We start from the raw sequence: 16,522 nt of genomic DNA on the forward strand, positions 1-16,522 counted from the left end.
CCTATTCAGCATTCACATACTGCACTGCACTAAATCCAGTTAATCAAGACTCATCACAGGGCTGGGCAATATCACAACATTTATCATTATCATGCAACAGAATATGTTTTCATGAGTATATTGCGGGTATTATCAGTACTCACGGAACACTGACCAACTGCACAATTTATTACAAAAATAAAGTTTTCATTTATCAGGGAAATTTCTCACTATCAAGATTTTCTATGTTTGCGGTATCACCCACACCCAATTACTCTCTTTGTAAAGAAACTGGCTGTTTTTCAGTGGTCTTTAAGTACTGATGATTTCCGAAACATGCTAGGAAAGCAATACTGTTATAGTATCACTACTACAATAAAATACGGTCATACTGTTCACCCTATATTAAGCTACAATTTTTTAACTTCTAGAATTGAAACTACAATTTTCATAGGAGGATTTAAAAAAATTAGAGACTGCACTCTTTTTTTCATTCAAACCGTCTTGCATGTTTTTTTTGTTTTTTTGAGAGTATCAAATAGAGGTCACTGATGCTTTGTCTGCGAGAGAAATCGTGGCTCAACTAATATATTTCATTAATTTGATTACTTAAACTAAATAATAGTTACAATAATCTATACACAGAGCCAAAACTGCAATGATTTATTAAAACGGTGCAAAGACTGACATGAATTGAAACAAACAAATCTTCTGAACCAGTTTCACCAACATGCACAAGTTTAGTGCTTTTTAATAACTATGTGGGCAAAAAGCACCCACGTAAATAATTGGACAAGCATTTAGTTGTAGTTCAGAAGAATCCTTCTTCAATGCCTGTAAACGCCATCAAATTCTACATAGTAATTGTGTCTAATCCCTTGAGAATTCTCATTGACCTCAGTTGCTTTCACAAGCAATACAATTAAATACTGAAGGGGCTGGAATTCAATAAATCATCTGGCCATCTGTATCATTCAGCTTTAAATAAATGACTAAGTTACCTTAATACATAGTATAGCAAGTGAGCAAACTAGTATCACTTCAAAGACAAGCAAGGGACAAAATATATACATAAACAAACACACACACACACACACACACACACACACACACGTGTGTATAATAAAATTATATATAAACATTATATATTTGAACAAAGAATTTCTCCAGATCATTGCTGTAGGTACTGGAACACAATAAACGGTGGAAGGGCTAAGAGTTCTAACATTTTTTGGACACCGCCATGGCACAGAAACCTTGAACAATTTTTGTTGATTCAACAATTTTGGTTAATGGGTACCACATCTATTCTACAGCCTATAATTACAACAGCTCAGTTTCCAATCTCAGCTCTGCATGCTGGGATGCCTCACAAGTCCTCACAGTAGTCGCCAATTTTCCGCCATTTTCTTGGCTCATCCCCTCTCTCCCTCCCCCTATTACACTAAACATGCTGAGAATAGTGTCTAGATAAGCCTCACTCAACCAACTTCCACAAACAGGTAACCTAGATGATGTCATCCTTTGCCGTACCACAACCTCAGGCACCCCACCTGCTATCCTGCCAAAGAGTGTGGGATGGCAAGAAAAAAAAGCTATATAGTCTGGTCGACATCACACCACAGCTTCATTTTGTTCCACTCCCGCCCCTAGGTCTGAGGAGCACTCTAGATTTGATGGGAGGAGACGGGTGTTCGGACATCAGGAAACAGGCTGATCCCATCAGAGACATCTGGGGTGGACCTCACTTTGTCAGAATGGTTCACAGGGCACCTGCCAATTGATATGACGTTCCCACAAGTGAGGGAATCCTACCACATAGACATGGACAATTCCAGTGCCAACAATACTTTTGCTGTTTTTGGCTATACTGGTTCCAACATCAGAAAATACATGAACTTGAGCTACTGCACAGGAGTCCAGATGTGACAATAACAAAAAGCTATATTGGTGAAGTTTGGAAGACAACAAGTTTTGCTATCAAAGCTCAAAAACTCAAGTACTGAGTACACTACCGGCAAACGTTTATTTATTGGAAATAAAAATATCATCATAAAACAGAAATTATGCTAATAATGGTATGAGTATCATGTATGAGTACAGTATGAGAATCATGCATAATCTGAATAAGCAGAATTTTGATCCACACACACAATCTGCATTCAGCCAATTTATTCTTTTCATTTTGGCCAAACTGTGTTGCAAAATCTTGCTGTGCTAAATAGCCCATTGCAAAATCATTGTAACACTTTTTTGATTATTTTTGCTCAAACCGACAACTAATTTTTTGTTAAAAATTTTTAAAAAAGCTAGTGTGACCAATCAAAGAGCAAATAATGATTATTTTTAAAATTGGTTATTGGAAAGTACTGGAAATGTATCAATGTGCTTCATATGTTTAAAAATTCTCGAATGGTGCATCCCTAAATACAACAGCCCTGATCTCTACTTGCCATGTAATCAGTATAGATGTGTGAGAGCATCTGTACTTTCATAACCTTAACCAAAAAAGCACTAGATTTCCTTCCAATCATTACTCACAGGGCACAAGGGACAGCATCATTAAGTAATTATGTTCTATTTGGGTTGGACTCCTTTGGCAGGCCTGACAAGCAAGAACTCTTAAGCTTCACTAAATGTACTGGTTATAGATAAAGGATAATTAAAAATACAACATTAAGCAATAAAACAAAAAATTGCAGGTACAAAACAGGAAGAGACACTTTCAAAGGAACAGGACGTCTAATACGCAATTTTTTTTAAATTCCAGTTTCCGGTTTGTTTTATCGAGGGTGCAAAAGGCATGTGGGGGGCTGAGGTGAACTACATCTTGAACTTTTTGACTTTTGAAAAAGCTTTTAAAGGAAGCAGAAACTCAGTGGTAAAGAAAAACAACATGGTTTGTACAATACATCCTACAGATAGCCAATAACTGAACACTTCATAGCTTCCAAAGGAACGACCCTGAATCAAAGAGATAGCTTAAGCATTACAATCATTTATCCAATGACTTTCTACCCTAATGAGCTGCCCACATCCATTTTAAAAAGACCACATAGATACCAAACAATTTCTAAATGTAGATTAATGTACTGAAACAAAAGGATATGGTTTCTCTAAGGCATGCACAAAGAATGTCACTTTTCAAAAGATATTTCTATTAATTATTAATTCCATGTTTTACCAGCATTGTTTGACTTGGACAGCATCAGTAAACTGGGAAACAGGTTTCTTTGGGAAGATATATTGTTTTCATACCCTCCGAATATCAACAGAGGGTCAAAGATGATTACCAGATTGTGAAAAATAATTTGACCACACTGGTTTAATGATATCTATTTCATTCCAGTATTTTCAACCTCCCGTTTACACCCTGCTCAATGTGCTTGCAATTTAACTGTGATGATGGGAATAGGGAGGGTGCCACGGGTAAAAAACCTGAAAAACAAACAGAGAGGATCTCTCGTTTTCAAATGGAGAAAGACTGATGTAGTCGCTTTGGTCCAACAGAAACAGATAGTAAAATAAATACCAACGGTAATGATATAATGAACGCAAGAGGCGATGGAGGACTGGCAGTGAATCTTTTTAGCAAGACAAGAATGATGATAGGTCAGAGGGCTGCAGCAGGAAAGTGGAGAAGGCGAAAGAGAGAAAGTGAAAAGAATGAGAGAGAGGTGACTGCTTGAATGCACATGAGGGTTTATTGACTTTGTCAACAAGACCTGTGTGTTTGAAACAGACAGTTAGGTGTGGAATCCTCAGATGGAGTCCAAAGAACAAATGTCTATGCTTCATCTTACCCAATTTGCCAGCCCAGAGAAAATGTTTAACATATCTAAGCAAGTCCATATGTCAGAGCAGCACGGGAAATATGTTCTTCTTCAGGAGAAAGCCAAAACAAATAAAATCTTGGTTTCTTTTGAAAACCCATCAAAACATTTATTTTCTTGTCGTGCCACATGTCTGTATGGAACCAATTAACAGCAGGTACAATGAGTTTTGGAGTGATGGCAGGAGCGAGTGGCGGTGAAGGACTGGCAAAACATCCAGCAGACTTGGGTGTTGTAGACGATTCAACTGAAACTCGATATAAATCATCTAATTGAAGAAACTATACCACACATCCATACTGCAATAAGCCTGACCCTGTTAGCTGATGTAACCTAATTATGAGGACACAGTTTGCAAAAAAAAAAAAGTATGCAAAAGTTTTGAACACTTGATTAAATTATCATTTGTTGATTTTCTATGTGAAAATAAGTATACGCATTTACAGGGAACACATTTAAATATGACATTTTTTAGAGCAACCTTTTTATTTATTTGTTGAATTTAACAAACTATAGATAAAATAGAAAATTTGCCATCATTTTTTACACAGGTCACATTTTTTGTGTCCCCCTCAGTATGTTAAAGTCAGCAAATAAATGATATTAAAATGTGCAGAAGTGTGTTCTCTGTGAAGGAACTTATTTTCGCTTGACAAAATGTGTCATTTGCCAAAGGACATTCAAACTTTTGCATAAACTATGCAGCAAGTAAGAACAGACCAATTCTAACACCTAAGGTCACCTGACAGCAATGGGGGTGATATTAAAGCAAAAAGATAAATCTCAGTCTTCAAAGAAACTGCATTTATTTTTGCTTAAGTTGCTTGACATGTTTAGTACTACCGAGGCACATAAATCAAGGCACTTTGTTTCCTCACACTGTGCATGTGTTTGATTGCAAGGGAGCAAAGCGGACAGAAGGGAAGAAAGAATGAGAGAGAGAGAGAGAGAGAGAGAGAGAGAGAGAGAGAGAGAGAGAGAGAGAGAGAGAGAGAGAGAGAGAGAGAGAGAGAGAGAGAGAGAGAATGAGAAAGAGAAGAGAGAGAATGAGAGAGAGAATGAGAGAGACCAGCATTGTGGTTGATGTGAAAATTTAACTAAACAAAGTCATACCGCTGCACTTCAGCACATTTTCATCACAATGCATTTTAACCACAACGTTATAACTTCAGCTTTATTTCTTCACTTACCGTATTAGTGGGATCGTCTTGTAGTATTGAATCATACAACTTGTTGGCATCGTCGTACCTTTGAAAGAAAAGAGAAAGCATGTTTCAGGGTCACCACCGCTCACACCAGTCATATGTTATTAGGCAGTGGTGAAGTCAAGCAAAGCTCGAGGCAATCAACTTGTGTACAGGAAAGCTTATCTCTATGGTTACGGGAGAACACTAGCACAAATCAGTGGTGGATCTAAGTCATCTAAGGAAGGAAATAAACAGTCATTACTGTAGCGGCTGCAATAGTAAGTAGTGAGAGCCTTTGTGAAGTTTAACAATGAATTGAGCTCACAAACAAATGTAAACAACAAAGGCAAGACTGCTGATCTGCATTTGCAATGATTGCATGTGCTTTGATTCACCCCTAAACAAATCAATCAACAATTAGATATCGCTTGGGAGTTGTTCTCCTGAAAGGGGCCACACTGGTTATAGTATTTCACAAACTGTGACAGAGGGGCATTCTTAAAATCAACCTGTAATCAAAATACACTTGCTAGTTCATGTCCCTGGTCATACGTAGCACAACTCATCATTTAAAACACATTAAAACACAAAACTGTTGCTTTCTCATAATCTTCTATCATAATGCCATGCCTTAATGCCTTTTGCTTGTCTCTAAAACAGTTTTGATTATATCATTTTGTACCAGCAGTTGTAGAAAAACAATATTAACAAAATCCCTCCACCTACCACCTATCATCAAGTGAAAGGGTCAGATAGCTCAGAGACCCTCCGTGATTCTATGCTTCTCTTGGAAATATGGCTTGGTATGGAAGGAAAATGCTTTATGCCTCACATTGAAATTAAATTTAAAAAAAGGCAGAAACTTGTTGCTTAATAGTAATACAGATACAACCTGGTGCATCAATAGATGTATTATCGCAACGTAAAGAAGAAACATTTTTTTTAGACTTTTGACCTCCATCATTGTATATGGAAATGTCAAGTGGCCAAAGCCTATTGCAGGGAGAAAAATCTCACATCTCACATTCAGTTCAGAAAAATCTCACATCTCCATTGTTGTTGATTTCTTTTTTTTACATAAATTGAAAATGCCAGTCGTCATTTACAGTTTAAAAAATTAATGCCAAATGGACCTATAAAAATGATCTAAAATTACTTTAATAAAATCTTTACATTGATTTACACTGAAGGCTAAGACTGTTTCTGGAGATATGAGGTTCTGTTCAGAGAGCAACAATATCTTACCTCAGGTCTGGAGGAACACAGTCCCTGGCTAAGTTGTAGTCTGTCAGCAACATCATATTTATGTTACTGAGGTTGCTACAACAGGCACTATGAATCACTCACTACTGTAATTTTAGACATAAGCTAAATAATTTAATTTTATTATGGTACACAGTATGCAAAGTAAGACCATAGTTACAAAACATTGCTGTTACATCATTCAGCCACATCACCTATCTCTATCACACACCCTGCTCTGAATTGTGAAACTAAAGCACAAAACATCTCAATCATGGTGGAATCAGTAGGTTGGCCCATGAACAGTACTGTACCACAAAAACTGTTTAGAACCATTTATCTCAGCTGTTTTCGCCTAAAAAACATGATACGTTTGGTTCCTGACAGCTCAGCGTCTCAAGTCTTATGTATGATTTTTTTTATTCCAACAACAGAACAAACCATTTAATATAATAAAGTACTGATTCAATGACTCATGTATTGGATGGTCACTGTAAATACTGGACATCATCAAGAGGAGGTTTCGAAATAGACAGGCCACTACGCTTATCAAGTATATTTATTTGCATTTATAGAATTTTTTTGAACAAATAAATGTTCACTGTGCAGTAAGACAGTTCTACAGCTCTACATATTATTTTCCCAAGTGACCTAAGCTCAGTACTGTGTTTCATTTGCTAATGTCAATCAAATCAATGTGCCAGGATGGGAACAAGTTAGTGTTTCTTGTATGGGTTGTATTTTTCTCTTTTCACTTAAGCAGGCAAGCTCAGGCCTCATGATCAAAACCTGTTTTTGCCCACAGCCAGCAACAGAAGCGACTCTGGTTCCTATTATCACTGAACAGCTCCACTTCCACTGCCACTCCCACCCTCACTTCTACTTTATTGCTCAACGGCTCTCTGGCACATCTGACATGGCACTAGGCAACCACGCCACCACCACTTTGCTTTATTTACGTACGATTCAGGCATGTTTTTTGTATATGTGCATGTGTGTAGGGCTTCATTTAAGCAGCACGTCTGCTGGCAATTAGCCCCAAATTTGCAGTTTATTTAATCTCACAGTGCAGGAGCAATCACTCTCAATTATGGCATAAGTGATAAACACGTTGATATGGTTCACAGACCAAAACAAACAACTCATGAAACATATTAGCATTGTTTTTAATTCCAACAATTCTTTTGAAGAAATGGAGAGATGTCCAAGTGGAAACAAAGGATGTAAACATGTGGGCTAGAGACAAAAAGAACCCAGGCAAGAGAAAGAATAAGGAGAAAAAAACAGGGACCTCCAGAATAAAAGTGGGAGCCACCACTTCCTTCCTGGGAATTCCTCACTCAGGCAAAAGAGCCACAGGACGACTGAGCACTCAAACTATCTTTCTCTCTCCCACTTAGTCAGTGGAATGGTGGCTTACTAAATAAACAGGACCACATCCCACTCATCCTGCCACTTATGATCCACTTACAGATCACAGTACCCCCACCTCCACCACATACCCAAGGCCAGGTTGCTAAAGTTGGTGCTGGTGCTAGTCTTACCTCTCCAGAGCCTCTAGCCGCATGCCTGCTAATCGCTTCACTCTGTGACTATCTGGAAACTGCCTCTTCAGCTCCTGTAGACAACTCTGAACAAAATGCAAAAACATTTTGAATTAGAATACATGTAATATACCTGTACTTATGACTAAAAATTTCATCAAAAAAAGCTAAGGAGATGGTTTTTGACAAATGTCATCTATCCTTCTATTCTCACCACATTCAACAAGTGACACAGTGGCTCTTGTCCAGAGTTATATCACCCTGCATGTTATTTCACATCAATCAAGGGCTATAAAATACCTTTGGGCTACAAGCATTTATACCCAAAAATATTTAAACTTCAAAAAGATCTACCATAGAACGCATGGACTGGTTGGTTTGACACAGCAATATTACACTTAAGGTTTTTGCTGACCATAAAATGAAATAGAGTAACTTTCCAGTTTGCGGTTTCCATGATAAACAGGTCAGCGATACAGCTGTGAGAGAAAATGTGAAAAATTGCAACTGACGTGGGTGAGAACTTGAGAGTGCTGGTCTGCGGGCACCCACAATTCCACATCGGCTACTATAAAAAGCAGAAACAGGATGCTACTTTTACCAGCTTTTTCCTTCTCCATACAGAACTGTTCCTTGTTTTTTTATTTATCTTTTTTTTTTTTAACACAAATAACTTGGGTGAGGAATGGTTTTAGTCGACTCTAATGTTTTCCTGTTCAAAATGAAAAGTTTGTTCTAAGTCACAACTCAGTTGACCCATCATGGTCCTGGTCCACTTCTTTTGGCCACTGGTAAAAACCTCAGAGTCTGACTAAGTGTTTCAGTTGAAGACTCTCTTTCTACTTGCTTCTCCACATATAAAAAGCCCCAATAGTCAGAACTAATGGAAAGATAAATTATTCTAAATGTCTGAGGCTGTGAAAAGAATGACTGCATTTATATATATAATCCCATAAAGCTGACACCAAGGCAGCTCAAAGTAACTCTTGTGCTTCAGAAGTCATTTTTCACAGTCCTGGGATTAATCTTCAGCAAACTGTTTTTCCAAAGTACAGACAGAGTGATGTTTTCTGGCTGAATAAAAATCATTTTACGTTTGGCAAGCAGGGTGACAAAGCAACACCGTGTGTGAGAGATGAGGCTTGAGCTGAGTGGATAAGGGAGGGAGAGAGACTGTAAAAACTCACCCAGGCCAAATCATCTCGACTACAGTCCAGGGCTGCGATCATCACCTGTTCGTAAATTATCCAAACTGGGCGCAGGAGAGAAACACACAATGACACCATTCAATAAACCTATTTTTAGCCGGGTAGCAAATATGACAAAATAAAAATGTATGCTGTTTGGCATCACCTCTAGAAAAGATTGATGTAGCGTTTAACATGCATCATAAACATTACTGCTAAAGGATTCTGCTTTTAATATTGGTCTATGTAAGGTCTTTTTATGAGACTAGGGAGTGTATCTCTGTAAAGTTACCATTTTTGAGATACAAGTTTTTGTTCCAACAACAGGGATATGTACACTTTTTAAAGGGCTACCACTTACAACCATAAAAACCCATTCCCTTAAAACACAGCAATGTGTTTGCTTCACGATTCAACTTCAACAATAAAAACACACAGATTAATGAGTTCAGCTAATATACCCAAATTAGTGGAATTAATGCTCCATATCAGGCCAGTGTTTTAACAAACGGAGCATGCTTCATCAGTTGAAACTTGTTAATTGAGGAAAAAAAAACAAACAAAAAAAAACAAACTATAAAATTTTTCTGAACAAGAAAAAGCGATATGCCAAAAGAAACAAACGCCTGCAGCTTTTTCTAGCTGTTTTTATGATTCCAAGTCTCGCTTTGATAATTACCATCTTGTTTCACAGCCAATTTAAGAGCTGGTTTCAATAAAACCAGGCGGTGTTAAGTGTTTACCCCTCTCCTTAGAAGACTGTATGAATCATAAAGACAGCAGCAGCCAAAGCTAAATCAGGTCCCAATAAAGTGCAACTCATCACACAGCTTTAACTCTTTCTAAAGATCAGTGTATTTTGAGTGTTAAACTTCCATACTCTGAAAAATGGAACACTGACTTTTAATCTTTTTGTACCACTGTTTTCATTTATTAATAATTGGTTTTTAAATGCTTTTAAAGCATGAGATGAAGAACCCCATAGCATTGTAAGGCCTGTTACATTTGCTAAGTTTTCTGTTACACATGCTGATCTCTTAACTAACGCTCCAATACTACTTGGTTCTATCCATAACCAGAAGAAGCAGGGTTGAGATGGGGGCTGCTGCACCATCTGTCAGTGCACAAAAACTGAATAACATATTTGGGGGGGGAGCAGAAAACATATTTAAAAGATAGTTTTGTGAAATGTGGCTAAAAAAGTATGACAATTATGTTAATAATTTTTTGTATTTTAGGTATTGACTTTTAACTGCTTTAACCATTTTAGCTGCATTCTGTGGATTTCCAACCAAACTAATTACCATTAACATTTTAATTGCCATAATTACCAGAACATTAATAGCACCAAGAAAGGTGCTTCAAAATACCACTAGCAGATCCTGCTGAGAAAAAAAAAAACCCACACCAGTGAATACTGTGCTATATTTATAATATTTAACAATGAAAATTTTAACAGTTGCATCAGCCAGTTTCTCACTTAGCTCCCATACTCAGGAAAAATCTGCAGCTTGATTTGGACCACAGAAAATAGAGTAAATGCCTCATTGAGTGCCCCCAAAAAAATATGTATACTCTTTTCACTCAAGAGATGACAGAATATTTACCAGTATGTCAATTCCCACAAGATTAGCCTAGACTTTATTTCTACAGATAAGTTTATATATCAATTTTATCATTTTAAAGCTGCTGTAATTTTTACAAAAGTACTCAGTTCATAAATTTTGCTAACATTATGATCCTAGACAGGGCTAAAGTCACAGAATATTCAGCTAATTATACAAAAAGTTACCAAACAGAAAGTATAGTATATTCAGTTGTGGGCAATACAGCCAAAATTCTGGTACGTTGCAATATATTCATAAAACAGCCATGTGGTGATGTCCAATCCAGTGAATTAAAATAACTTCAAATTTATTTAATCACATTTCATTCCTTTTTCTTTTGGAACTCGCTATACTGTGAGAGAGCTGAATGACCAATTATAGGCTTAGAAAATTTCATGGTTTAAAAATTTAAGTAGAGAGTAGTGCTAACAACCTAATGGATGCCATTTCCCTGGGTTATTATCTCAGCATGTCTGGGAGCCAACTAACTGCTCATGGAGCCTCCAATTGAGCTGTGTAGGTACAAAATAAAATGCTAAGTTATCTTCCAAATGTCTCATAGTTAGGAAATGTGATATTTTTATCTGTGTTTAATAGTTACACTTTACATGGAAATGATGTAAAGTTGCTCTAGGATTAACGGTACTGTTATGCAACTGTTTAACTATCGATATATGGTCTTAATGATTACATCTAAAGATGATATGCACAAAGTCAAAGTTAAAAATGGTGATACAAGAGCACTACTACAAAAAAGCAGCACTACTGTGGCTGTCTGCCACATGAGTTCTCACATGGGCCTGGGTCGCTGTACTGAATGCACTGCATGACAGACAGCAGTCACACAGCATCACTTTCATTGACTGAGAACAAAACGCAAGTCAAGCTGAAACAAGCAAAGAATTAAACAACAACTTTGTGGTAATGATGGCAGAGAGTTCATAACCCAATCTGGCCAAAGAGTGATTTCCACTCTGAGCAATCTAAAAAGCCCTGTTGGAAATACTTTGGACTTTGATCAGCAAAATTGTGGAACTATGAGACAAAGTTGTATGTAAGCTACGTAAGCTCGAGTTAGCCTTCCATTCCAGCACAAGCAACTTGAAGGGACATCTCAAAAATATGAACCCAAATATGCATGGCCTGATGTCAGGAATTCCACACAGTCACACCTCAACTCAGATTTTACAATGCCCATCACAAGCTCAATATCTGCAGCACAAAAACTGTGCAGATCCCCCGACATTTGACTACTATTTCCTGTTACATGTCAAGGAAAAGATAATTGTCGTTTCAGGTTTAACACAGCACAGCTCCCTCAGAGCGCTGAATGTCCTACTACATACCATCACAAAATAAACAAAATAAATAAATAAATAAGTAATGTGTAGGGAAGTAGATCTTTTAAACGATGTGCGTGTTGTAATAAACACACCTATACAAGTAGTTATGTCTCTTGTTGTATTGATTTGCCCTCTTATGGACATTACAAGCAAAAATAGATTCAAACCAATTGAATATCTACAGGGTTTTTTAGAAGGAACAATCAAATGTCATTTTAGGCTCATTTTAACAGCACTAGTGTGTTTGATCTTACTCAGTGCCCTTTCTCCAATATTTGCATAATGGTGGCAAATTTCTTTCACAAACTGAGGACTTACTCATGCCTTCAACTCTTTTAACTTTAATTTAAACTGAAGTGTGCTCATCATGGATGTTCCAAATGGAAAGCAACAGCAGGTAAGGATGTCCTGATCAAATCCAAAGGATGAGGATATGAGGCAATACTGGTATTTTTTTAATGGGCCAAATAACTTGCACCTCTGAAGTAACTATAAATGTTTTCCATTTAAAATGATAAATGACAACTTGTAATATCTGGTGCAAAAATAAAAGCCATCTATGTTGCACTGCTTTTGGTTTACACCTGGCACTAGCAGTAACAGTATATTCAAAGCTAAGAGAAAGGAGCAGGCTACTTCGGGCATGTTAGAGCTATTTGAAATCATTGCATATGGACTATGCTATAAAAGGGTTATTTGATATAAGCAGTACAAAACAAAAGGTATCTGTTGTGCCACATATAAGCAATACCAAACAAATTATAAGTAACTGGCAGCAAAATCATGAGATCAGACCATCTAACCACATCTTAAATGAATATGAACATTACTGAAACCGGTCGACTTACCATCACACTAAACCAATCATTTCAAAATAGCTGGCCAAGAAACAACATATAAATTCAGAGAGTCACATAATGCACATATTAACCAATTTTCAGAACTTAACCGGAACCAATTATCAATAGCACTGACATCATTTACAAACTAATATCATTACTGTATCATTAACCAGTAAAATCTTACCTAAGGTGGACTGGTTTAACTGATACTAATGTCCTTCAAGTGTGTAGTAAGTAGCTGTATTATCTATTAAAATGCAAATATCAGAACGGTATCGCTGGATACTTAATATTCAGGGTCGCAGGCGGGACACAAAAAAAACCTGGATGATGACTCCTTTAGGATCAGAAGGTCACAATGTTCCAAGTTCTACTTACTGTCATCTCCAAGCTTTGAAGCATGCTCATTGATCAGTTCCTCACCGACATCCACAATCTGCTCACTATTTCTGTAATTCTCCTCTCTCCACTTCCGGAGTTTGTCACGCATCTCTGAAAGATAATACACACAAAAACAGTGGTTCATATTAATCAAGCCTCTCTAAGACCCCACTAGTACAGGGCTAGAGTCTGCCATTACCATCCTACGTAATAAAAAGGGGGTTAATCCTGACGCGCACTGTAAATGTAAGGCTATCTGAACAGTATCCATGTTGTGACCTAACTTGTTACGCCTATTCAAAGAAAACAGGGACTTCACCCAAACTGGCACCTAACGATTCGTGATCCTGCCAGCTGTTTTGAAATCCAGCTAGCTGTGGTTTCTTGTGGCGAGGCTGCATCCGCAGTAAAAAAAACGTCTAAACTTTAATCCTGAGCGCTTGCTACGCTAGCCATTCTCCTCTGTTTTAAAATTTAATAACAATAACCTGCTACACTGACTTCTCAACAGTATCCGAAAGGTAGAGAGACTAAATCAACCAATTAGCAACAGCTAAGCTAAGCTAGCGGTCTGTCTGTAACTCTGCCTGTACAGACCCGCAGCTCTCAAGCTACAGGCTAACGTGCTACCGAGGTGCTAACGCTAATGGCTCCTGAGGGCAGCTTCGTTGTACAGATCTAACATGTTTGCAGTCTATGGGGAACCAGTTTGGCAAATCGGGCAAGACTACATTTCAGCCAGTCTTCACTGAAGCTCGACCATAAAGGCTGTTATTTGGTTATATAGCTAACCAGCATTAGTTAGCTAACGTTAGCGCCTGAAGCTAGCTGGCCCAGCTTGTTCGGCCGTCTTTAAATATATGAATTAAGACGCCACTGAATAACTTAACCAACCATGTAAAACAAAGCACTTGGTTAGTACTAACGTACTTATGATATTTAAACAGCCAAGTCAACACAGTTACAGAAAAACTGCTGTTTACCTTCCCAAGTCACATCGTACAGCTCCGAAACAGACGCCATTGTTCCTGCGAGCTACAGACGTCACTGGCTGACAGCTGATTGGTTGAGCGCTACTGGTCAGAAACCAGAGGAGGCAATAAAAACATCAGTGAAGCGAAATTATTCCTTATGCTCCTAAAGTGCAACCAGTTCTCGAAAGCATGTGGTCTGACCCCAAGCCTTCGAAAACGCGATGTACTGGGTGTTCATATTATAAGCTTTATGATACATTGGAAGCTGTACAGAAATCATTAAATCATTGGCTCGTGCGGGACTTTTCTATACTAGGTTTTTAGGCTTTTGTTTATTTGCCCATGCCATTCGTTATGCATTTCACCGAAAGCAGTAAAGTTATCTAAGTTCAATTAAAATTCATATGGAAGAACAAAACTCACTACCTACACACATCACAATTAGTCAGGGAGTATGTTGGTGGGAGATTAAAAGCCATTGAGCTTGAATCTGTAATTGAGTCTAATGGCTCAGAATGTATTTCCCAACCTCAGTCAATGTGGTACCATATCCCAAACAAAGTACTTAGTAAGGCTGGAGGGGCTGACTTTTTGCTCAAATGTCTAAAATTCCTGCAAAGCTGTCTGACTTGCACAAATAACTTTTACATTATGGTAAAATTATTTTAGACGCTAATAGAAAATCCATTTTTAAAGCTGGTTGGTATGACAATGGAGTAAATTTGTTTATGATTTAATGAATTCAGATGGTCACCTATTATCTTTTGAAGATTTAACCAGAAAGTCTAAGAAAAGGCTATGACAAAATATGCAAAGCAATTTCTATCCCTTTACTTCGAATGATATAATGCAATATGCTTTTTTCTGCAATTGCACCTTCTTTGCCTTTTCTAACAGTCAGTGTTGTTCATTTGTTGTATGAAAAAAATCTGATAATAGAATAGTTTGTTTGGTTTTCAAAGAGAAAGTTTTGGGGAACATTAATTCATGGATAATACAGCAGGTCCTTCAAAACAGAAGTCATTTTCCTTCATATAGCATGTCCAATTGCTCCTAAATTCAAAAAAACACATTTTTAAATCATCAACCATATACATTGTTTGTGATTTTTTACATAAAAAGATTTCAATTTGAAATTGATCCTTGCATCTTTTGTTCTATTGAGACTGAAACTGTTGACCATCTACAACCCCAATTCCAATGAAGTTGGGACGTTGTGTAAAACATAAATAAAAACAGAATATGATGATTTGCAAATCCTTTTCAACCTGTATTCAATTGAATACACTACAAGGACAAGATATTTAATGTTCAAATGGATAAACTTTATTGTTTTTTGCAAATATTCACTCATTTTGAATTTGATGCCTGCAACACGTTCCAAAGAAGTTGGGACAGGGGCATGTTTACCACTGTGTTACATCACCTTTCCTTTTAACAACACTCAATAAGCATTTGGGAACTGAGGACACTAATTGTTGAAGCTTTGTAGGTGGAATTCTTTCCCATTCTTGCTTGATGTACAACTTCAGTCTCAGTTGTCGTATTTTGCACTTCATAATGTGCCACACATTTTCAATGGGAGACAGGTCTGGACTGCAGGCAGGCCAGTCTAGTACCCGCACTCTTTTACTACGAAGCCACGCTGTTGTAACACGTGCAGAATGTGGCTTGGCATCCTCTTGCTGAAATAAGCAGGATGTCCCTGAAAAAGACGCTGCTTGGATGGCAGCATATGTTGCTCCAAAACCTGTATGTACCTTTCAGCATTGATGGTGCCTTTACAGATGTGCAAGTTTATCCGTTTAAACATTAAATATCTTGTCTTTGTAGTGTATTCAATTGAATACAGGTTGAAAAGGATTTGCAAATCATCGTATTCTGTTTTTATTTATGTTTTACACCACGTCCCAACAATCATTGGAATTGGGGTTGTATTTTCTAAATGCTCAATTATCACTTACTTTGGCCCAATATTTATTTGTAGTTGTCATTAAAAGTGGATAACATTCCTCCATCATGAATGCAATGATATAATCTTAATACTTTAAGGACAACTTAGATTCTAACATTTCAGATATTATAAATCTTGTGAATATTTTGGGTAGATATATACATATTTGTATGTGGAATGGCCATATTCCCCACTTCACTGCATTCTTACATACGTTTGACAACTATCACTGCAAAATATGGGAAAAATGAAAATATATATCTTAGTCCTTGCATTTTTCCACTTCTCTTGCTTTGCTCCCTTGTGCTCTCTGTATGTTTTACTTGACTGTCTTTTCTTTTTTTTTTCAAACCTCTTATCTCTGGTTTTCTGTGGGCTCAACTGTGTAATAAATATAATTCCCAGCATTGCTGTTTAAACTTTGTCCATTGCAATGTGTGTCTGTTCCC

At 37.3% G+C, this 16,522-nt stretch overlaps 1 protein-coding gene across 2 annotated transcripts in view; it reads right to left on the minus strand.

Annotated features, from left to right (window-relative positions):
• Positions 1–14,215, minus strand: part of emc2 (ER membrane protein complex subunit 2) — a 29,965-nt gene extending 15,750 nt beyond the window's left edge. For both annotated transcript variants that reach the window (XM_037537146.1, XM_017709191.1), the window contains exons 1-5: positions 14,129–14,215; positions 13,143–13,256; positions 8,973–9,037; positions 7,786–7,871; positions 5,003–5,060 (exon numbers count right to left, since the gene is read on the minus strand). In XM_037537146.1, coding sequence (XP_037393043.1) covers positions 5,003–5,060; positions 7,786–7,871; positions 8,973–9,037; positions 13,143–13,256; positions 14,129–14,168 — 363 coding nt within the window. In that variant the 5' untranslated portion in view covers positions 14,169–14,215. The remainder of the gene's footprint in view (positions 1–5,002; positions 5,061–7,785; positions 7,872–8,972; positions 9,038–13,142; positions 13,257–14,128) is intronic.
• Between the last annotated feature and the right edge of the window lie 2,307 nt (positions 14,216–16,522).

The sequence above is a fragment of the Pygocentrus nattereri genome, chromosome 3 (assembly GCF_015220715.1).
Source record: "Pygocentrus nattereri isolate fPygNat1 chromosome 3, fPygNat1.pri, whole genome shotgun sequence".
In the NCBI taxonomy this organism is placed as follows: Eukaryota; Metazoa; Chordata; class Actinopteri; order Characiformes; family Serrasalmidae; genus Pygocentrus; species Pygocentrus nattereri.